We start from the raw sequence: 23,725 nt of genomic DNA, 5'->3' as shown, positions 1-23,725 counted from the left end.
GGTTTCTCTTGACTTTCAGGACAACAACAAACTAACAATAATGTACCGTGGGCAGCCATAAACTGAAATGAAGACGGAAATAGGTCACCCGGATGGATTTCAGTCCAACCTCAGCGACGAGGAAGACCACGTCATTCTATAAGTAAACCATATGACAGTGAGCTCCGACTGCCTATTGAAAAGATACGTTCTTTAACATGACATTAATCTGTATGTTATTTCTCTTCCCCCAAATCCAACTTCCCTGTGACAACATTCAGTTTGCAATGGCATGAAGTGCTGCTTGCACACCTACCTCCTCGGGTAGCAAGGATGGTGCCACAATATGAAAAAGTCAAGCAGGTAGTGTCTGTACCCGGTGCGTGCCCGTGTCTGCAGTGGAACTTTGTATGAACCTGTTGACAAAAAAATACAATATATAAATAATTAAATACACTAAAGTCCCCATGTCATCTTATCACGACCTTTTACATTTTCAACTTTCGAAAAGAAAACCCGATTTTAAATTGGGGGAAAAAAAAACTGTTCAATAAAAAGTTAACATAACTGTATGTCACAAATACTTGAATTGGTAAATAAGAAATATTGGTTAAAGAAAATTCACAAAAACAAATTATAACATGCACTGTACATAAATCTAATCAAACTTCACACAAACATTATCATTGGTTGCCGCTTGTATAGGAAACCATAAGTATATCTGGCCTTAGATACAACAATCCCAGCATATGCCGAAAATGCTGCTCTAAAGCCACAGTCACTTTAAACTTAATTTGAGTGATCGATATTCTCTGACGTGTGAGTCTATACATTTACCCAAACAGGAATGACTAACATGGGTCCCGAACTCGGAGTTGGGCTGCAGTGATATTTAAGGACTAGACAGCTTTTACTCATTGTGGCTATGGAAGTTATCAATATGCACAAGAGGCAACTGGAAAGCGTTAACCACTTTTTCATTTTTAGCTTAGGTGAAAGAGGAAAGGAAGGGAGAGCGCTGCTGGCATTTGGTAGCAGAAAGAGCAGTCCTGGAAGCAACCAGATATCTTCTGGGAAAGCTGTAAAATGACATGTATGGGCATTAACTCTGCTGAAAAAGAACTAGAAACCTTAAATAGTGGTACTGGCGGGAACATATCCACCTCAAAACACAAGAGACCACTAAAAATACTTAGCAAGGGTTTGATCATATTTCCAACGGTTTATGCATTTTACTGAAGCCTACCGACTCTGTGTCTAGTCAGTGTTTTAACCATATGACAATTTTAAAAACGTATTAATTTGTCATGGTTTACTTAACAAAAACACAAAAGCTTTGTAAACAGTCAATGAATGTGAATACATGGAAGAGAACTTTGCCAAGGGTGTACATCGCTTCTTAGAAAGTTTAACATATTAAAATGTGTCACATGCTAATGCATAAAAAAATAGTATTTATTTATACTTTTTGAGGGCAGATTCACAAAAGGTTTCTTGGTGCTAAAGATAACTGGAGCGAATAAGACGGTAGTAAGAATTTACCTAAATCCATAACTTGTTTAAACAGCCATTTTTTCACCATTTCACAAAAGGTCCTGTTCCAAACAAGTTTCATCTGGCAAAGCATTTCATGTTGAAGGATCCACTACTGGAAAAGCTTCGACCTCCTGACCTCCGTGTACAAAATCTCATTAAAACAGGCCAGTTTGCATTGCTAGATCTCAGGTTGCAAAAGGGTGTATGTAGGAAGCTGGCTTTGTATATACTATATCAAAATGCGATATAGGCCCTCATTATGACATTGGCTGCAAATGTCACCTACTGCCAAGGCGACGGCCGCCAACATACCGTCGCCGTGGCTACCAGCCGCCAACCGCATTATAACCGTAGGCAGAATTCTGCCAGAAGGTGTTCATGTTCCATGATACGGCCTGGCGGTGTTTTGCTGGCGGACGCTGCTGCTGGCAGCAGCGCCGCATCCCGTCTCCTGCCGGAGGACCCCCTGCAAGCAGGTAAGTCGGGCTCTCCGACAGGAGAGGGGGGGGGGCAGGGGGGGTGAGGGGTGTTGTGTGCATGTGTGGGGGTGTGTTTGTGTGTGTGACTGTGTGGGGGTGATTTTGTATGCGTGCATGCGGGTGTGAGTCGCATGGAATGCGTGCGTGTATGACTGAATGTGAGTGTGCGTGTCTGTTGTGAATGCGTGTGTGCAACAATGTGTTGCAGTGTGTGGGTATATATGTGTGCAAGCGTGGGTGGATGTGGGTATGCGTGTGAGTATGAGTGTGTATGTGTGCGTGTGGATGTCGGGGAGGGTGATGGAGGACTCTGGGGAGTGGGAGACCCCTATCAGTGCCAGGGAAGGAATTCCCTGGCATTGATAGTGCCTACCGCCATTGTTTTCGTGGCGGTAAAAATGCCACGAAAACTATGGCTGTAGGTGGGGTCATAATCCTGAGGGTGTGACTGTGACGGCCGCCGGGCTGGAGACCAAAGTCTCCAGCCCGGTGGCTGTCACCACCCTGGTGGATGGAGCAGTACATTGGCGGTTTGGCTTGAGCCAAACCCCCAATGTCATAATTTGGGAAAAGGTACCGCCAGCCTGGTGGCAGTACCTTTCCCCAAATTACTGCAGTCAGCCAGGGTCGTAATGACCCATAGTGTGCAAAGAGTCCAGGGGTTCCTCAGAGGCTTAACAGTGGCTAAAGTAGATAATACTAATGCTCTCTTTTGTGGTAGTGTGGTCGAGCAGTTAGGCTTATCAGAGGGTAGTGCAAAGTATTTGTTGTACACATAGACAATAGAAGAAGCACACACTCACTGACTGAATTCCAGACCAATGGTTTTTATACAGCAAAAATATATTTTCTTAATGTATTTTTTAGAACCACAAAATTCAAGTAGCAGGTAAGTACCTTAAAAGATTCGTATTTCACACAGGTATCAAAAGTACTTTGTTTGAAATCGGTAAGTAATACAGTTTTTGAAATATTGGTAATTATTTGTTTTAAAAATATACAGTGCAATTTTCAGAAACAGTTCCTGAAGGGAAGAAAAGTTAGTTCGTTTTACCAGTAAGTACAACACTTACAGTTTCAGTCTCTGGGTTTTAGAAGTCCATCGGTTGGGGTTCAAGTTAACCCCAAACACCCACCACCAGCAACACAGGCCGGACAGGTGCAGAGGTCAAAGTTGAGCAATTTTAACGTGGACTCCTATGGAAGCAGGGAGCACTTGGAATCAGGCCTGCCTGCAGGTACGTACCCCCGGCTCGGAGGGTAGACCAGGGGGGATTGAAAAAGCACTGGATGGGCCACAAGTAGGCACCAAACACACATCCTCAGCGGCACAGGTGCACGGTGCAAACAGGACGTTGGGCTTCCAATGCTGTTTTATGAGGAGACCCCGGGGTCACTCAGAGCCTGCAGGCGAGGTCCAGAGGGTGTCTCGGGAACACCACCAGTTGGACAGGTAGGGGGGGGGGGGCGCCTGCTGAACATAGCTGCAATGGGTGTATGGTTTCACCAAGGCCTGGTTTCAGCTAACCAGTCCTTCTTCTTGTAGGTCGCCAGGAATTTGGTGAGCTGGGTTGAGGGGGGGCCCTTAAACCCAGGATTTAGGGGTGTTTTAGGGTCAGAGGGCAGAAGCAAATTGCTACAGTCTCTGAGGGTGGCTACAACCTCCTTGTGCTCACTCCGTTTGGGGAGGGGGCACCAACCTAATCCTATTGGTCCATGTCCTCCAAACCTAGATGGAGGATTCTGCAGGGAGGGGGTCACCTCAGCTCTGGGCACCTTAGGGGTGGTCCTGGATGGGGTGGTTACTCCTCCTCGTTTTCCCTAATTTTCCCACAAGACTTGCCTCCAAAAGTGGGGCTTTGTCCAGGGAGTGGGCAGCTCCACTAGCTGGAGTGCCCTGTGGCACTGTAATCCGAGGCTTGAGCCTTTGAGGCTCACCACCAGGTGTTACAGTTCCTGCAGGGAGAGGTGTGAAGCACCTCCACCCAGGACAGGCTTTGTTTCTGACCACAGAGTGCACAAATGCACTCACCCCATGTGGTCAGAAACTTGTCTGAAAGTGGCAGGCTGACACAGACCGGTCAGCCCTGCACTAGCAGTTGGGCTAAAATACACAGTACCCTTGGTAGTTTTTGAGAAAGAACACTGGTGCTGGGGCCAGTTAGCAGGATCCCACCACACTTTCAATCGACGTTGTATCAACATTATGCAAAAAAGTGGAGGGGGGAGCCTAATCATGCCAGCAGTGGCACTTTCCTACACAAACAACCCTCTCAAACGAAAATGCACGAGACTAACCTTTCCCAAGAGAGTCTTCATTTTATAAGTGGAAGAACCTGGAAAGACCATCTGCATTGGCATGGGCAGTCCTAGGTCGGTGTTCCACTACAAAGTCCATTCCCTGTAGGGATATTAACCACCTCAAAAGTATAGGGTTCTCACCTTTCATTTGCATTAGCCATCCGAGAGGTCTGTGGTCAGTTTGTACAATAAAGTGAGTGCCAAACAAGAATGACCTCAGCTTTTTCAGGGACCAAACCACAGCAAAGTCCTCCCTCTCAATGACACTCCAACACTGCTCCCTGGGGAGTAACCTACTGCTAATGAAAGCAACAGGTTGGTCAAAGCCCTCATCTTGGTTTGGGACAGGACTTCTCCTATCCCATGTTCAGAGCATCTGTCTGCACAATGAACTGCCTAGATTATTCTTGGAGCTTTAAGAACTGGTACTGAGAACATTGATTCTTTCAGGGTGTTAAAGGCTGTTTGACAGTCAACAGTCTAGTTTACGTTCTTTGGCATCTTCTTTGAGGTCAGTTCAGTGAGGGGAGTCATAATGGACCCATCCTTTCACAAACCTCCTGTAGTACCCAGTCAAGCCAAGGAATGCCCTGACTGGAATCTGGGTTTTGGAGCTTCCCAGTCCAGAATCGTCTGGTTCTTGGGTTGTAAAGGTTGCATTTGGCCTTCACCTACAAGGTGGCCCAAGTATACAACTGTGCCCTGCTCTATTTGAGACTTAGATGCTTTAACAGAGAGGCCTGCTGAATGCAAGACCTGCAAAACATTCCTCAGGTGGGCCAGGTGATCCTGCAAGCTGGACCTAAAGATAGCAATATCATCTAACCAAAACAGCAAGAACTTAATTCACCGACCTTTGGAAGATGGCAGGGGCATTCTTTAAGCCAAAAGAATGCTGTCTTTTCTTTTGCTCCAGGTGCCATCCTAATTTGCCAGTACCCTACAGTTAAGTCAAAGGTACACAGAAATTTGGCTGCACATAACTTGTCAATTAATTTATCTGCTCTGGGTATGGGGTGTGCATCTGTCTTGGTGACAGAGCTGAGTCCTCTGTAGTCCACACAGAGCCTCATTTCTCTCTTGCCATTTTTGGTATGAGGTTTGGAGACCAAGACCACTAGGCTAGCCCAGGGACTGTCTGAGTGCTCCATTAACCCTAACTCCAGCATCTTGCGGATTTCCACTCTGATGCTCTCTTTGACTTTGTCAGACTACCTATATATTTTGTTTTTGACAGGTAAACTGTCTCCTGTGTCCACATCATGGGCACACAGGTGTGTCTGACATGGGGTCAAAGAGAAGAGCTCAGCATATTGCTGTAGGACTTGTCTGCAGTCAGCTTGCTGCTGGGCGCAGAGGGTGTCTGAATAGACAGCTCCATCTACTGATCCATCTTTAGGGTCACTTGAGAGGAGGCCAGGGAGAGGTTCACTCTCTGCTCTCTGATCCTCATCAGTAACCATCAGCATGGTTATGTCTACTCTGTCAACGTGGAGCTTCAGGCACTTAACACAGATCACCCTCTTGGGTGTCCTGCTAGTGCCAGGTTCACTAAGTAAGTGACCTGACTCTTCTTTTCCAGGACTGGGTAAGGGCCACTCCATCTGTTTTGAAGTGCCCTGGGAGCCACAGGCTCCAGAATCCAGACTTTCTGCCCTGGCTGGAATTCTACCAGTGCAGCCTTTCCATCATACCACAACTTCTGGAGTTGCTGGCTGGCCTCAAGGTTTGTGGATGCATTTTCCATGTACTCAGCTATCCTGGAGCGGAGGCCAAGGACATAGTCCACCACATTTTGTTTAGGCTTATGGAGAGGTCTCTGCCACCCTTCTTTAACAAGTGCCAGTGGTCCCCTTACAGGATGGCCAAACAGAAATTCAAAGGGGGAAAACCCTACTCCCTTCTGATGAGGGGTGAAACCCCGAAACCGGTCCCAGGATGCTTGTTTCCGGTCCAGTGAGGACCTGGCTTGGCAGTTCGGTCTGGACTGTTCCCATGAGGAACAGGGTCAAGACTGATTTGCATATGGCTGGGTCCAAACTGGGGTGGCATGGTGAGCAAAAGAACGATGGATTAAACCCAGATCTATGACTGGGGGTGAGTGTTTGACAATGTTCAGCATTCCGTCCATCACTTGTTGTTTTTGCTTTGTCGCCCTAAGTGGGAAGGGTATGCCCAGACGTGGGTCCCGTGCTTCCCATGCCACTGGATTCAAGCTAGCCTGGCTGATGAGGGGTGAAACCCCGAAACCGGTCCCAGGATGCTTGTTTCCGGTCCAGTGAGGACCTGGCTTGGCAGTTCGGTCTGGACTCTTCCCATGAGGAACAGGGTCAAGACTGATTTGCATATGGCTGGGTCCAAACTGGGGTGGCATGGTGAGCAAAAGAACGATGGATTAAACCCAGATCTATGACTGGGGGTGAGTGTTTGACAATGTTCAGCATTCCGTCCATCACTTGTTTTTCCTACTCCCTTCTGAGGCACCGCTCTGTAGGTGAAAAGCAGGCATGGCAGGAGGACATCCCATCTCCTTTTGAATTTTTCAGAAAGCCCCATGATCATGCCCTTCAATGTCTTGTTGAATCTCTCAACAAGTCAATTGATTTGTGGATGGTATGGTGTGGTGAACTTGTAAGTCACCCCACACTTATTCCACATATGCTTTAGGTAATCTGACATGAAGTTTGTACCTCTGTCAGAAACCACCTCCTTAGTGAAACCCACTTTGGTAAAAATACCAATTAGGACTTCGGCTACTGTAGGGGCAATAGTTGACCGAAGGGGAATTACTTCAGGGTATCTGGTAGCATGATCCACTACTACCAGTATGCACTGATTCCCTGAGGCTGTAGGTGGTTCAAGTGGACCCACAATGTTCACACCAACCCTCTCAAAGGGTACCCCCCACCAATGGAAGTGCAATGAGGGGGGCCTTGGGTAGCTACCTGTCTTGCCACTGGCTTGAAGGTTGACACAGGAGCTACCAAACTCCTTTACTTTCTGGGACATGTTGGGCCATCAAAAATGGTGTACAAGTCTGCTCCATGTTTTGGTTAGTCCCAAATGCCCAGATAGGAGGTGGTCATGGGCAATTTGAGCATAAACTCTCTAAACACCTGAGGCACTACCACTCACCTGATGGCACCCAGTTTAGGGTCTCTAGCCTCAGTGTAAAGGAGTCCATCCTCCAAATAGACACTGTGGGAGTCACTAACATCTCCCTTCTCCTGTTCAGCAGCTTGCTGTCTCAGGCCTTCAAGAGTGGGTCAAGTTTTTTTGTCCCTGGCACAGCTGTTCCCTTGTGGGTCATTCTGGGCCCAAGAGCTCTACCTGATAAGGCTTCAGCTCCATGGACTCATTTCCCTCAGGGGATAAGACTTCTTCCTGGAAAGATAGGTCTTGTTTCTTTTGCTGTTAAGAGGTTGGTCCCCTAGTCCTCTTACCTTTTCTCTTGGAAGGTTGGGCTATTATTCCAGGCTGCAACACTTCTTTTTCACCCATGCTCCGCTCTGTGCTCTGGTTTTCACACACACCAGTTCAGGGATTCCCAGCATGGCTGCATGGGTTTTGAGCTCTACCTCAGCCCAAGCTGAGGATGCCAGATCATTTCCTAGCAAACATTCCACTGGGTTTGCAGAAGAGACCACTACTTGTTTCAGGCCAGTAATCCCTCCCCATTCTAAAGTCACCATACCCATGGGATGGATTTTAGTCACATTGCCAGCATTGGTAACTGGATATGTCTGTCCAGCCAAATACTATCCTGGAGAAACCAGTTTATCTGTCACCATGGTGACAATGCAATAGCACCTGTATCCCCCCCGGGCTTCTACCTTTGTCCCATTGATTAAGAGCTGCTGCCTGTATTTTCGCATCTTAGGCGGTAAGTGTGGCTATATCCACAACACCCTCAGAGACTAGTGTAGTGATTTGCTCTGGGCACACTGTTGATCCCACCTGGAGACTGGGTATTCCAGTACTAACTGGAGTAGTGCTAGTGGGATTTTTTCTTGGGACAGACCATTTTGGTGTCCATGTTGCTTACAGTTGTGACACCAGGCCTTCTTGGGATCAAAGATTTACTTACCCTTGTACCCATTTGTGGACTGTGAAGAAGATCGGGGCCCACCCTCCTGAGCAGGTTTTTGGGGCCCTTGAGAAGACTCTTTCTTTTTGTCCTTAAGTGTCTCACCACCCTTCCGCTGGGGAGGCTTAGTGACCCCTTTCTTTTGGTCACCCCCTGTGGAGGTCTTGGTCACCCTTGTCTTGACCCAATGGTCTGCCTTCTTTCCTAGTTCTTGGGGAGAAATTGGACCTAGGTCTACAAGATGTTGATGTAATTTGTCACTGGAGCAATTACTTAACAGATGTTCTGTCATAAATAAATTATACATCCCATCATAATCACTTACACCACTGCCAGGTATCCAACCATCCAGTGTATTGACTGAGAAATCAACAAAATCAACCGAGGTCTGGCTTGAGGTTTGGTAAGCCCCCCTGAACCTAATCCTATGCTCCTCAGGGGAGAATCCAAAGCCCTCAATCAGGTTAGCATTCATGTGGTCATAGGATTCTGCATCTTTACCAGAGAGTTTGAGGAGTCTATCCCTACACTTACCAGTTCCCAAAAGAGAGCTCCCGAGTGAGATCTGTTTAACTTTCTGGTTGCACAATCCCTCTTAAAAGCTGTGAACCACTTGGTGATGTGATATCACCCTCCCTCATATTTTGAGACAATCCCTTTGGGGATTTTTAGGATGTCAGTATTCTCTCTGACCCTATTTATATTGCTGCCACCATTAATGAGTGTTAAGCCTATTTCTCCTCTCTCCCTTTCTATAGCCAGGATTTGCTGCTCCAAGGCTAACCTTTTGGCCATCCTTGCTAAAAGGGTGTCCTCTTCATTGAGGCTGCCCTCAATGTTCCCAGAGGAGCTGGACTCCCCTGTGGAAGATCCAGATCTGGTGAGTACTATCAGTAGAGACATGGATCTTGGAATCCTGGTCCCCCTAGTTAGGTGAGGTGGGGGAGGTCATCCTCCTCATTACTAACATCTTCCCTGTCTGAGTGAAGTTCTTCCTCCTCAGCAGGGTGGTCCCTGGTGTACTCTTCCAAGAGCTCCTGAAGCTTGACCTTGGTAGGGTTGGAACCATTTAATCTTTTTACGCTTACAGAGGGACCTTAACTCTGCCATCCCTAGATGGAGGTAAGTGGTGAGGTGGAGTTCCACCACCATTTCCTCTGAGCTGCTCATTATGTTACTAAAAGTTGGGATTACTTTTCAGAAACGAAAAACTACTTCTAGTAACTAAGGGCCAAATGTACTAAGGCTTTTGCACGTCGCAAACAGCGAAAATGCACTTCCCCATGTACCAACCCATTTTTGCAATTCGGTAAACTATTTACCGAATCGCAAGAGGGATTGCGACTCGCAATTAGGAAGGGGTGTTCCCTTCCTAATTGTGAATCGCAATCCCATGTATGACTGTTTTGTGACCGCAAATGCGGTCGCAAAAACAATCGCAGTTAGTACCAGTGTCACACTGGTGCTAACCCTTCCCCTTTGTGAATGTCAGTGAAAACATTTTTTCAGAGCAGGCAGTGGTCAAATGCATCTCATTTTCCTTTAAGGAAAACGGGCTGCATTAAAAAAAAAAAATGCTTTATTTAAAACCAGTCACAGACATGGTGGTCTGCTGTCTCCAGCAGGCCCTCATCCCTGTGAGGGCAGCCATTCCCAAGGGGGTCGCAAATTGAAACCTACCTCATGAATAATCATAAGGTGGGCATTTACTGTCTCACTGGTATCCTGCTAACCAGGAACCCAGTGTTCATAGTTAAAACCCTATTTGTCAGTGTGTTTTGCCTGTCTCACTGGGATCCTGCTAGCCAGGACCCCGTGCTCATAGTCTGTGGCCTATGTGTGAGTTGTCAGTAGTGCTTAACTGTGTCACTGAAGTTCTGCTAACCAGAACTCCAGTGCTTACGCTCTCTCTACTTCCAAATTAGTCACTATAGTTTAGTGACTTCATATTCCAATTCCAATTGGCACACTGAACCCCCCTTATAAGTTCCTAGTATATGGTACCTAGGTACCCAGGGCATTAGAGTTCCAGGAGATCAATAATGGGCTGCAGCATTTCTTTTGCCACCCATAAGGAGATCAGACAAACCCTTCTTCAGGACTGCCACTGCACCCTGCGTGAAATAGTGCACACACTATTACACAGCCATTTTCACTGCACTTAAGTAATTTATAAGTCACCTATAAGTCTAACCTTCATTTTCTGAAGGCTAGGTGCAAAGTTACTAAGTGTGAGGGCACCCTTCTACTAGCAAAGGTGTCCCCACGCTGTCCAGGGACAAATCCCCAGACTTCGTGAGTGCAGGGATACCATTACACGCGTGCCCTACATATATGTCAATAAAAATATGTAGCTTCACAATGGTAACTCCGAATATGGCCATGTGAGGTGTCTAAGATCATGGAATTGTCCCCCATTTCAAATATTGTATGGGGGCAATCCCATGAATCCTGGGGGCTCCACCATGGACTCCAGTACTGCCAAACCAGATCTCTGAGGCTTGCACTGCAGCTACAGCTGCTGCCACCTCACAGACCGGGTTCTGCCCTCTGGGGGTCTGAGCAGCTCAGTCCCAGGAAGGCAGAACAATTCATTTCTTTTGGGAGGAGGGTGTAACACCCTCTCCCTTTGGAAATAGGTGTTACAGGCTTGGGAGGGGTAGCCTCTCAGAGCCTCTGGAAATGTTCTGAAGGGCACAGATGGTGCCCTCCTTGCTAAACCAGCCTACACCGGTTCAGGGACTCCCAGTTCCTGCTCTGGCGTGAAACTGGACAAAGGAAATGGGAGGGACCACTCCCCTGTCCATCACCACCCAAGGGGTGGTGCCCAGAGCTCCTCCAGTGTGTCCCTAGCGTCAGCCATCCTGTTTTCCAAGGTGTGGGGACACTCTGGAGATCTCTGAGTGGCTAGTGCCAGCAGGTGAAGTCAGAGACCCCTCCTGATAGGTGCATACCTGGTTAGGTAGCCAATCCCCCTTTCAGGGCTATTTAGGGTCTCTCCTGTGGGTGTCTCTTTAGATTCAGCGTGCAAGACTACTCCAGGAATCCTCTCCATCCTCTGATTCAGCTTCTGACCATCAGATCAACCGCAGACTGCTCCAGGAACTGCTGTAACTGCAACAAAGTATCCAGGACGACGCCTGTGGCCTGTGACCTGCAACTTCAGCTCCAGCCAGCATTTGCAACAGTTTCCAAGTTGTGCACGCTCTGAGGACTCGCTGTCTTCATCCTGCACCAGAAGAAATGAAGGAATCTCCCGTGGAATGGCGGAGTCACTTCCCTGCTCCTGCAGGCACCTTCCAAAACGACGACCGGTTCTCTGGGACTCCTCTCCTGATGATGAGCATGCTCCCTGGAACACAGGTGGTGGACCAACATGACCCAGACTGTCCTAAAGTCCAGCTGTCCAAGTTTGTTGTAGGTAAGAACTTCTCCTTCCCGGTTTGCGACAGTACCCCTGTGCACCGCGTCATCTCCAGCTCCTTGGGCTCCTGTGTACTTCTTCCAAGAATCCTTTGTGGACCATGTATCCCAAGGTCCCCAGCACTCCATCCTGAGACGCACAACTCGCTGAGTAGTTCTCCGGCGGCGCGGGACCTTCTATTGTTGTGCTTCACCGACCCTTCTTTGTCCCCATGTCCTGGGACTCTCGTGGGTGTTGTCTGGTCATCTGTGGGCTCTCTCCAGTGTTGGGAGCCTCCTCAGTCCACTTTGAGGCACTCAGGTCCCTTCTGGGTCCAGGCAGCGACTTTTTGAGGCAAACCGCGACCTTGCTTGAACCAAGGCTTGTTGGACGAATCCAGCGATGCAAACAACCTGCATCCAACATCTCGACGTGGGACATCTCCTGCACCACGCAGGAACCTGCAGCCATTTTGTTTAGTGCTCTTCTGCAGACTTCTTCTAAACAGAGAATCCTCTTTTGCACCATCTTCTAGGCTGGCAGGGGCTCCTGTCCTTCCTGGAATCTTCTGCAACTTCTGGACTTGGACTTGTAATTTGGCAGAAAAAAGAAGTGAGATTGGACAGTAATTCTTCAGAACCATCGGATTATCCCCCTTCTTCTTCAGCAGGGGAATCTCTTCAGCATGTTTGAAGGCCTGAGACATGATTTCCTGCTGAAGTGGTTTGTTGACTAATATTAGTAGCAGAGTATTTATTGCTGGAAGCATTTCTTTTAGAGTGGCTGGTGGGCAGGGGTACTTAGGTGATCCTGATTTGACCTTATTCAGTAATTATTTTAATCTAATCTCATCAATATCAGTAAAGGAGGTAAGAAGGGTGTCGTTAGTATCCATTTTATTCTCTATGCAATCAGAAAGGGTTGGAGACAAGATACTAATCTTAATCATTTTGATTTTATAAATAAAGAAATGATAAAGTTGGTTGCATAAATCTTGGGAGTCTTTCACTTTAGGGACTAGCTTCTTTCACAAGTGGTAACTTGGCTTTTTATTCGCTTTGTCCCTCTTTGTATTTGATTTTGAAGCCTGACAATTTTTATGCCACTGTAGCTCAATCTGGCGGAGTCTGAATTTAGCTTCCTGCAAGTTAATAATGAACCATGGAGCAGGCTTTGCTCAGTTAGTTATATGTTGCTTTTGTAATGGTGCAAATATATCTGCTGCTACTGTTAGCCAGTTTGAGTACTCTCTACTCCTAGAGTCGTGGTTGCAAGAATAAGCCTACCTTTCATTTCTTTGATGTTAACTTGCTTCCATTTTTGAATGTTTAAAAATGTAGTACACTGGCTGCTTGAGTGATTCAAAGTTGGGACAGATAATTCAATCAAGTGATGGTCTGACCAAATACATAGCTGTATGATTACATCTGCAACCTGTAGGTGTAATGCCCATAGTAATTCTAATGAATGGCCTTTAACATAAGTTGGCATGTTTATGTGTTGATGGCAACTCAAGGAAGTCACAATCTATAAAAACCTCGCATTTACATTTTAGGTTCTATACATCTAGCCAGAAATTAAAGTCTTCAAAAACCACTAACTTAGAACATTGTATTGAAAGGGGACATATTACTTCAGACATCCCTGTGCACCTGTAAAAAAGTAACATGTATAGTACTGGACTTAGCTGGAGAAAGTGTGGAATAGAGGATTGCACATCTGGGTGAACAAGATGTGTTTTTACCGCTCAGGGTTATTCTGTTGGGACACCCGTAAAAGTTTATTCCCCTTAAGATCACTACTATGCTACCTAATTTCTCAATCTGTTTTATCAACTAGACTAACCATTTCAATGGTGGACATAAAACAAGTTCACCAAACATACCAAAAGAGAAATCAGTATCGTACGTGCTTCTATAATTTTAGGGCCACAACTAAGAGTTCTGACAAATTTGTTATTTATAGTCGTCTAACAATCAACGCTGCATTTGCCTACAATGATTCGAATCTAGATCGAAATAATGACAAGCAATCCAAAGTGCTTGATCTGTGACGTCCTGCGCCTACTAAAACTTCGTATGTAGCTTTCTGATATATTTCTCTAAAAGTAGTTTTTTCATCTGATTTTCCGGATAAATACTTCACAGGCTGAGAAGCAGGGTCTGTCATTTGTCTTTCATTAGTACTTATATTAATAGGCAAAAATGTTTATACACATGATAAATTGTAAAAATCCAGTAAACATTCTTAGCAAACTGCTAATTGCACAAATGTGATAAAGAGTTTACACAAAGCAGATGAATGACTAACCTTCCTCGACATCCATATCCTGTATTAACATATGATACCTGTGTGTAAAAATGGCTGGATGGTAATGCAAGTCCTGCACTACCCAGCCTGGTGCACAAAATATCTGCTTCTTCCTGGACACCATAAGCATTGGTTCAGTGAGCTGCTTGAGTGGAGGAAGAGACACCTGCTGCAAATTAGCAGGTGACCGGAGCTCCATCAATGTCGACAGGGGAGAATATTTGTCTGGATGGATAGCCCTCAACCTCCCACACCGGTCCCACATCACACCTCACTGGCTCCCAGTACACAAAAAGTAACAGGTATGGCTCCTCATCTAAACACGCAAGCACTGTACAACACAGATCCAGCCTACCTCAACAGCTGCATACACTTCCACCAAAGTTCCAGGCGCCTCCCTTCAGCCGGACTCTCACTGGCACACATCTCATGAATACACAAATACAGATCAGGAGGTATAGACGTCTTGTGTATTACTCTTAAACCATGGCACAACCTCCCACATCATATCAAAGCCTCCTCCTCTGTTTTTGAATTCTCCAAGAAGCCGAAGCCTTGGCTCTTTGATAAATTTCTATGTGGCTAGCCTCTAGTACAGCGAAGATACTCTTGCAGGTGACAGTAACATATAAAAGTACACATACCATAACATTAAATGCCTCATCCAGGGAAATGTAAGCGATTATATTTCCAGGTCTAACTAAGTGATGGAAAAGAAATCATGCTCTGCTTGAGCATTGGTATGTGGGGCTGTCCAACACACACCAGATTATAACAGACATCCTGACTCATGCTAGAAAGGAGAAGCAGCAGAGGGTGGAGAAACTGGCACTTCTCCGCATCAACTGCAAGTCTGTTACTCCCCAGCTTACGTCCCTTCACATACATTTTTTGTTTGCTTGTTGCTATTCTGCACTTGAGCACCAAAAGCTGCTCCAATTAAAAGAGAACAAGTATTGGCATAGCCAAGAGGTCTCACCTTTAGGACCTTATAAGTATTTAGCCATGCAGTACATAACACTGGGGGATGGAACATGCCACAACTGACACTGTGCAACCACTGGTGACCCCCTAGAAGGGGCACCCAAACATACCAAGATTGTTCAAACGGTCATAGTGCAATAAAGATGTTATGTTGGCATGAACCATGCTCATAAATGCAATAAGGAGAGATCAATAAAACATATACACTCATCATGTAAACCCCCCAAAAAACGTTATCAGAAGCAAAGTATTTTTGGATTCCTTCATACACTTTGCATTAGACTGTAATGCTAAGAACTGCACCTAGAGGGCATCACAATAAAAATACCATTTGGAAGAAACAGTCATCAAACCACATAGTCAGCCTCCAGAGGGCATACACACATGAAGAGAACAGCAGAAAGCAATGCAATATAGCCATATATTCAGCTTTTAGAAAGTGTAATGTGTTACACATTTTCAGGTCTAACAGGCCTACTAGAATAGTATTACAAACAAGGCCCTTAAAACACAAACTACTCCCAGCTGTAAAACAAAAGTTCCAGCCATGAGACAGCTTACAAAGACACTCAATGGCTGCAGAGGTTATTACTTTGTGCTCCCCAACCTAGTGTGGGGAACCAGAGATGACAGAAAGAGCATGTAGTGCTTAACATTTTGATGGTGGTCCCATTGTCCTAGGACCCCCACACAGTGAGTTATGGACAAAAATGTTTTGTAAAAGAAATGCCCTGCAAAGTATTATGGGGTGAGTTTCCCAAATGCAGTGAATATTGTAGTATCAGCTCTCCCTCTGTGTCAGGAGAGCAACACTGAGGATTTCTGTTTTTTCTGTTCAAAATGCACCAGTTTTTATATTTTTCAACAGCTAAACTTTTACATAAGTGGTACTCATGTAAAGCAATTGTCCGATCAAGCTTGCGCCACATGAAACTTTATAAAAAAAAAAAAAAAGAACCCCCCTCCCCCTCCAGCTTGAAGCCTTTGGGCGCAGACACCACAAAGAAACAGTGGCATGCCCAAAAACAAGGAAGAGAAAGAAACAACAGACGGCAGTGGAGGTCGAAGCGGAGAGCAACAGAAAAAAGTAGTTTGACCCAGTAAGATATATGGCCGATCGTGCAATAATCTATGTAGCAGGGTCAGTCTCCACGGCAACAACAAAACAGCCCCAAGACAAACAAAGCTTTTACCCACAAAATCAAGGACATTTTTAAAGGGAAGCCAAGGAACGAATGAAAGTGATGGGCATGAGATAGGCGTGGCTAAAGCCCGCAGAGTAGATTACAGCATGTCAAAAGAGCAGCAGATGTGCCCTGCTAGGCTCGACCTAAAAACATACTGTGAATCAAGCCTCCTGTGCTGGTGAAGGTCAGTAAACTTAAGGTATTTAGCTAAATAGAACTATTTGCATGTTTTTTTCCTTGCTGGCACTATACCCAATGCCTGGAGGTTAATAATTTCCTCAAAAAAGTCATAAGGAAAAATTATTAACTGGGATTCACGACTTCTAGGAATAACACGGATATGCATTTTTCTCTCAGCAGCAGGGATTCCCTCAGAGTTTCAGAACAAGCAACATCCATCTTATTTGATAGAATTAATTAAAGCACTAATCTGAGGAATTTAAATTGAGGCAGCGCCAATAAAACCAACTCCAAAATTGTATCATCTGGACTGAAAATTGGATTACTGGCACTAGAAAACATGGTTTCTCAGATGCCAACAATTTATTAAAGGCAAATTCATGAAGAACATTCTTGATGGTGATCTGATAAAGATTAAATGGTAGTATAGTTGCACAATGCTTTGGCTAAATAATGACGCTGATAGTTCATACGGCAGACAGTGAGAAAAAACACACCGTTTTATTGCTCACATTTCTAGCTTTTTGTTTTTGTACTAGAGTAGCTTTTGTAATAGACAATGCTCTTAGACTTATTTCACAAAATAAGTTTTCAATTTACAACTGGTCAGTAGAGCAAGAACAGTCTTTTGGCTCCCACTAAGACTAGAGACACTAAGCACTCCCCTGGGTGATGCTACACCAATGAATACTGCCTGCTGCTGGCTGTCACATTTCTCATTCACAGACTTTAACAATAAACAGTGGTATTAAGCATACAATTCAAATGTCTACTGGCACAAAGATGGGGAAAGTACACACCAAAAGCTCAGTTACAATCTAGCACAACGTAGTAATAAGCAAAATTAAACTGCATATATTGCAGTAGCTGGGTAATGTTCAGGGCTTTTTAATTTCAATGAACAAGTTACTAGTTATGTTATGATCATTTTTAGAGCAGATTAAACCAGAGGGTATCAAAGCGCTGACAGAAACCAGGCAGACAGCAAAAGCATTCACTCAAACCTGTACAAAGTAAAAAACCAAGTTTTTAAATGTTTTTTTAAGATAGAGAACATTTCTGTGTCCGCAATGTGAGATGGATTCCATAATTGAGCCGCTCCTATTGAGAAGGCCCTTCCGCACCATCTAGCTTTGCGAAATCTACAAACAACTAAAGTTTACACAGAGAAGACTTGAGAAGTTTGGAAGGACCGCCAGAACACTGCATTTAGCTGTTCCGTATTCAGGGAGTAGAGGGCCCTTTGCACCATGCAGGGAGCTTTGAAAACAAGTCTCTTACTGATAGGTAGCCAATGAAAAGCACGTAGCCCCTTTCTCGCTGACGTCCATTCAAAGTGAGGCGAGCCACTGCAATTTATTAAGTCTGGCACGTTTGGCATTCAAAAATAGAGAATTGCAGTATTCCAAATGTGAACTAATGAGCGCGATGATAACCTCCTGCTACATACCTGAAGGAATAATCTTCCTCAAAATTTTAATAATGTCAAGACAAGTGCCAGCCATGCGGTTAGCCTGGATGTCGAAGCTCAAGCAGTTATCCAACAGAACACCGACATTCTTAGCAGATTTCACGGGAGTAGGAAGAAGCCCACACTCCTCAGGCCACCAGTTCCTAGACCAGAGGGAATCTTTGGCACTGAAAACTAGGTCCTTTATCTTGCCAGCATTGAGTTTTAATGCACTGATGTTCATCCACTTCTCAGTACTGGGCATACAGTGCCTAAAAGTTTCAGCAATCTCAGTCATGTTGTTGGAAATTGACACAATGATTTCGGTGTCGTCGGCATATGATTGGACCTCAAAGCCAAAAGATCGCAAAAGAGCCACATATATGTTAAAGAGGGTTGGACTCAAAGGGGAGCCTTATGGGACACCACAAGGAAGAGTAAGGGCGTCCACTTTGAAGTCACAATGGATGACCACATATACCCAGTCAGTATTGCTTTATCTGGTAGAGACAATATCTGTTTGCAGATTGCTAACCTTTCAATTTCCCCCCAAGCATCAGACTGGATCCGGAGAATTTTCATTAGAAGTACCCATGCACACAGTTAGGTGGCGTCGATAGTCTCCGCGTCCGTCATCCTTGTCAGATATGCTGTTGCAGTGATATCAGTTTCTTTTCACAACTTTCCACACCAGAAGCACAGAGCCATAAAGAACACTGAATAGTGGTGCGTCAAAACTAAGACCCTGAAAGGGGAGTCCATGCCTCTAGAAATCAGTTCAAAGAGTCGGGGATGGGAGGGTCAGTAAGGAATCTGCAAATAGATATTGTCTCTACCAGATAAGGTGTTACCGAAAGTAAGTAACTTGCTCATCTGATAGAGACTTCTAGTTGCAGATTCCTTACCTTTGAATAGATACCCAAGAATTTGCATCCCCTGAGGTGGGCCTGTGAACCAAGGTCATACGTGAAAGTCCTGCAAGACTGAACTGGTGAAGTACCAGGTCCCTAAGGACTTGACTGTCCAGGCAATAGTGTTTGGTAAACATGTGCAGAGAAACCCAAGTTGTCGCCTGACAGGCCTAGAACTTGAAATTCACATGCTAACACAGTTTTCATGGTTGTAGCCTAGGTAGAATGAGCATGCAAACTTTCAGGTGGTTGCTTTTTTGCCAGTGCATAGCAGATCTTAATGCAGAGAATGATCCGCTTCTCCACTGTCCGACCTTTCTACACAACCACCTAACAGTCAAAGTTGATTATCCATCTGGAACTCTTTTGTACAATCAAGGTAGAACGTCGGTGCTCTTTTGGTTCCAGGCGGTGGAGTCTCTCCTTTTCCTTAGAAGGATGTGGGGGTGCGTAAAAAGTAGGGGTGCCCATAGCACAGCATTGCTGGGCCAAGGAAAGGATAAACAACAGGACCTGAAAAAGAGGGCACCATGCCACACATTGATTCCAACGACAGGCGTACCATGTTGGAGGGAGACCTGGCTGCCAAGATGACATAACAGACTTCGGGAGGAGGTCAAAAGCTGTTACCTGTTGTTGCTCAATCTCCATGTAAGATGGCAGAGAGTGGACAGGTTTGGGTGCAGAACCTTTCCCTGCTGCTGCGATAGAAGATCCTCCCAAAGGGGGGCAATCTGATTGGAGAATCGATGGAGATGCTCAGCAGCTCAGTATGCCAGACTCTCCAAGCCCAGTCCGAAGCCAAAAGGATTACTTGGGCCTGGTCATTCTTGATCTTTGTGAGAACTCTGAGGAAAAAGTGGCATGGGCGGAAAGGCGTACAGGAGGCCCAAGTTCCATTCAAGACAAAAAGAGTCTCCAAGCGATTGCCGCCTTGGAAACTCCAATGCACAAAACTGCTGTCATAGCGCATTCTCTGTGAAGGTGAACATATCTAACCAAGGCTCTCCCTAGTACAACCTTGCGCCACCTCCGGACAGAGACACCATTTATGATCCACAAGGCAGTTTCGGCTGAGATTGTCTGTTCTGGCATAAAGAGAGCCTGCCAGGTGTTGAACCACCAAGGATATGCCCTGCTGTTGCAGCCACATCCAGAGACGCAGAGCCTCTTGACAAAGGGTCTACGACCCCGCCCTGCTTGATGCAGTACCACATGATGGTGTTTTTGTCCGTGAACACCTGCACCATCTTCCCCTGGATAGAGGGAAGAAATATCTTCAATGCTAGGCGGATCGCGCAGAGCCCCAAGAGGTTGATGTGGAGTCTGGATTCCGCCAGAGACCAGAATCCTCTAATCACCACTTCTCTCAAATGGCCCCCCGATCCCAGAAGTGACGCATCTGTCACTACTGTCAGATCTGGATGGGGAGGGGAGAGTCATCTGCTTCTGACCCAATTGTAGTTCGTTAACCACTACTGCAGATCTTGCGCAGTTCCCTCTGAGATCTGGACCTTGTCGGACAGATTCCCCATATGCTGCGCCCACTGGAAGTTCAGGTCCCACTGCATAGCCCGCATATGCCACCTGGCATGTGTCACCAGCAGTATGCAGGAGGCCAGGAGGCCATGAGGCCCAGCAGCCTGTCATTCTTACCAAGATTCAGAATAGAGGCTGAAACATCGGTATTATAGCCTGAAAGTCCTGGACTTGCCTCTGGGAAGGATAAGCGGGAAACTGCACTGTGTCTAGAACAGCTGTGATGAAGGGGAGTGTCCCAGAGGGAGTCATAGTCTGGATGTGGGAGATGACAGCCTGGAGCAAACCCGCCTTCAACATCCAGTCGTTGTGATAGGGGGAAGACAAACTCCTGATCTACACAAATGGACTATGACCACCACCATCAACTTGGTGAACACCCCAGGGGCGCCGGTAAGGCCAAAGGGGAGCATGGTGAACTGAAACTGCTCGTGGCCAACTGTAAACCACAAGTAACTGCTGTGGGCAAGATAGGTATGTGAAATGCATCCTGCACGTCCAGCACTACCATCCTCCAGTCTCTTGGGTCAGGGCAGATAGAACCTGAGCCAATGTGAGCATCTTCAACTTCTTCAGGAAGAGATTGAGGGACTGAAGGTCTAGGATAGGTTGGAGGCCTTTGTCCTTTGTGGGTACCAGAAAGTAGGTAGAATAGCAACTACAACCTACTTGTGGCACGAGAACCCTCTCAATGGCTCCCTTTGCCAAGAAAGCCGTAACTTCCTCACAGAAAAGGGATAAGTGAACCTCCGTAATATGATTGCAGGATGGTGGCATGGATTGAGGGGTAGTCTCAAAGTGGAGGGAGTTGCCCCTTTTGACTATTACAAAACCCATCCTGACTGACAGCGGAGCAGGTGCTGGCAGTTCTTGCCTCCAAGAAGGATTGAAGGCTGCTGTAGAGGGAGGTTGGGGGGTGTTGGACTGGTGATGCTGGCTCCCTGATCCACGAGGCAGGTAGATCCCATACCCTAGGGCACGCAGAGGCTGGGCAGCATGCATGGCATTGTGGCTGCCCAGGAATGGATGCAGTTGGAGCCACAAAAAGCAGACTGAGGGGGACGAAGGGCCACCGTGAGGGCCAGGGAACTGGCCGCAGCTCGAGAATGTAGTCAGCTTTGTCTCCGAAGAGACTGCCATCAGAGGGAATGTCCACCAAAGTAGCTTGGACATCCCCTGAAAAGTCAGATGTCCTCAGCCAGGCGTGGCGCCTCAGGGGAACTGTTGACAAAACTGCTCTGCCTAGCAAGTCAGTTGTGTACAGTCTGCAATCGATAGTTAACTTTGCTGCATCCCTCCCATTGGCAACCGCCTGAGAGAGTACAGCACGGGCCTCCTCCAGCGCCGGTGGCAGCACTTGCCCTATGTGTATACCACAGCGTGCCCAAAAGGCATGCAGTGTTCATGGACAACAAAGCTAGGCTGACGGAAGAAAAAAAAAAATCTTCTTCACAAGTCCATCCAGCCTTTTGGATTCCCTATCCGTGGTTGCAGAAGTGCACATGCCCTGGTAAGTGGAGGCTTGGATAAACAAGCTCTCTGGGGTGGGTGGTGTTGCATCAGAAAACCTGGGCCCCGTGGAGCAGGGCAATGCGGGGGGCAACTGTCCTCTTCACATGAGCCCCTGTGCTGGGTTTGGAACAGGTACACAGTAGGGCATCAGTGAGTTCCTCATTCTGAGGAGGAAGCTCCAGGTTGAAGCACTTGTCAGGAGGTTAATTCTGACAGCCACCAGTGGCAACTCAAGTTCCAGGACCTCAGCTACTCTTCCCACGACCATAGAGTAGGAAGCTCCCTCCTCCGTAGCCACGGAAGTGGGAGAAAGCGTGCCAGTATCTGGAGAAATATCCAGTCTGCTGGCTTCACCCAAGTATGTAATGCAGTCCATAGGGTCTTGGAACTGGTATTCTGAATAGTCCAGTGACCCCTCCCATTCCTCACCATAACCTAGCCCATAAGAAAGGGGCTCAGGATCTGATATAGGAGGCAAGGCTCCTGCCGGCGTCAGAGGCATTATATGACCCCAATCTGGCTCTGGGTCGGAGTTGGAGGATAAGAATGGAGATGGGAATGGCTCTACCCATTGGTGTGGGCAGCGTCGGAAGCATCAGCATCAGGGACGTCGGTCCAGATCCAGGAATGGATCCATGGATGCCCTGTGGTGCTAAAGTTGAAACCAGTGGCGCTGAACCAGAAGGGGCCCCTTCCAATTATGCGGTGCCTAAAGATACTTCAGTGATGTAGGACTGCCCAAAAAGGAGGTACATGGCCTCATAATACTCTTTTAGTCTGGCAGGGGTCACTCCAGCTCCCGGAAACTCTGGGAGGTGAGGAGGGGGCACAGGCTCCACAGAGCGAGGCGTAGAACGACGATGCTCACTTGTCTTATCAGCCAACGGGCGAGGAGAAGTCGAAGAATGCTTCACCAGTCCAATCACACCGAGGACTTGGAGTGGGACAACGATAATGGAGGACTCTGTGACCGATCCCAGGACCTTCTTCTCGACTTGCACGGAGTCGAGCGTCGGGCTGCCATCAGCTTCAGGGACTGCTCTCTCAAAGCCTTTCATGCATTGCCTGAAACTGGGAGCACAACTTTGGATCATGGTTGTGCTCCAGGCACCAGACACATGAGGTGCAGATCTGGCACAGACATCACCTGATGACAGGAACCGCATGGCTTAAACCTCGTCTTCCTAGATGACATTCTCAACGCATCAGGAGTTGAGAACTCAAAAATCTTTGACAAAAAGTCGAAAAAAGCCAGCCAAAAATGACTGAGGTGTAGCTCTCTTCAGATCAGTGCTAGCTGTCGCAGAAAGAAAAGAACTGACGTCAGCCCGCCAGGGTCAAGCCCATATAGGAACCACATCATCATATTTGGCGCGAACAATACAGATGAAGGATGCAGAGTCAATCGACACCTTTAACTTAACAGTGCTGCTCACGAAAATTCTCCAGATCCAGTGGAAATTCAAAGGTAAGGAATCTGAAACTAGAAGACTTTTTCAAATATATATTTCGCTGTACAGCACAAAGTGGGAAAGAAGCTTGTAACTCGGTGGTTCTTCTCACGTTGCACAGGCAGTTGCTTAGAATGTTCAATGTCACCTCTGACTGACCTTTCAGCCCTGCCAACTGCCAATGTTCAATGTCATCTCTGACTGACCTTTCAGCCCAGCCAACTGCCCTGCAACACAAGTTAGTTTAACGCATTTTGGGGCCTGTTCCCGCATCACCACACTAAAATGCAGTGTTACGGATATTCAGCGCCTCTGTGCACTGCTTGAGACACTTTCCTTTCAGCTCAGTGGTACAGCCAGGTCAGGTCTGACTGATCCTAGCAGTGAGGAGTGTCAGCTAGGCCCAGGGATGTGAC

General features: G+C 46.6%; 1 protein-coding gene across 1 annotated transcript in view; it reads right to left on the bottom strand.

The window, feature by feature from the left end:
- The window catches only part of WDR70 (WD repeat domain 70), a 1,287,307-nt gene that overhangs the window by 480,079 nt on the left and 783,503 nt on the right, over nt 1-23,725 (bottom strand). Inside the window, exon 10 of the mRNA XM_069221254.1 lies at nt 296-395. Within this exon, the coding sequence (XP_069077355.1) occupies nt 296-395 (100 nt within the window). The remainder of the gene's footprint in view (nt 1-295; nt 396-23,725) is intronic.

The sequence above is a fragment of the Pleurodeles waltl genome, chromosome 1_1, assembly GCF_031143425.1.
Source record: "Pleurodeles waltl isolate 20211129_DDA chromosome 1_1, aPleWal1.hap1.20221129, whole genome shotgun sequence".
NCBI classification, from domain to species: domain Eukaryota; kingdom Metazoa; phylum Chordata; class Amphibia; order Caudata; family Salamandridae; genus Pleurodeles; species Pleurodeles waltl.
Note: the sequence above shows the minus strand (reverse complement) of the source record. Positions and strands in the feature narration are given on the sequence as shown.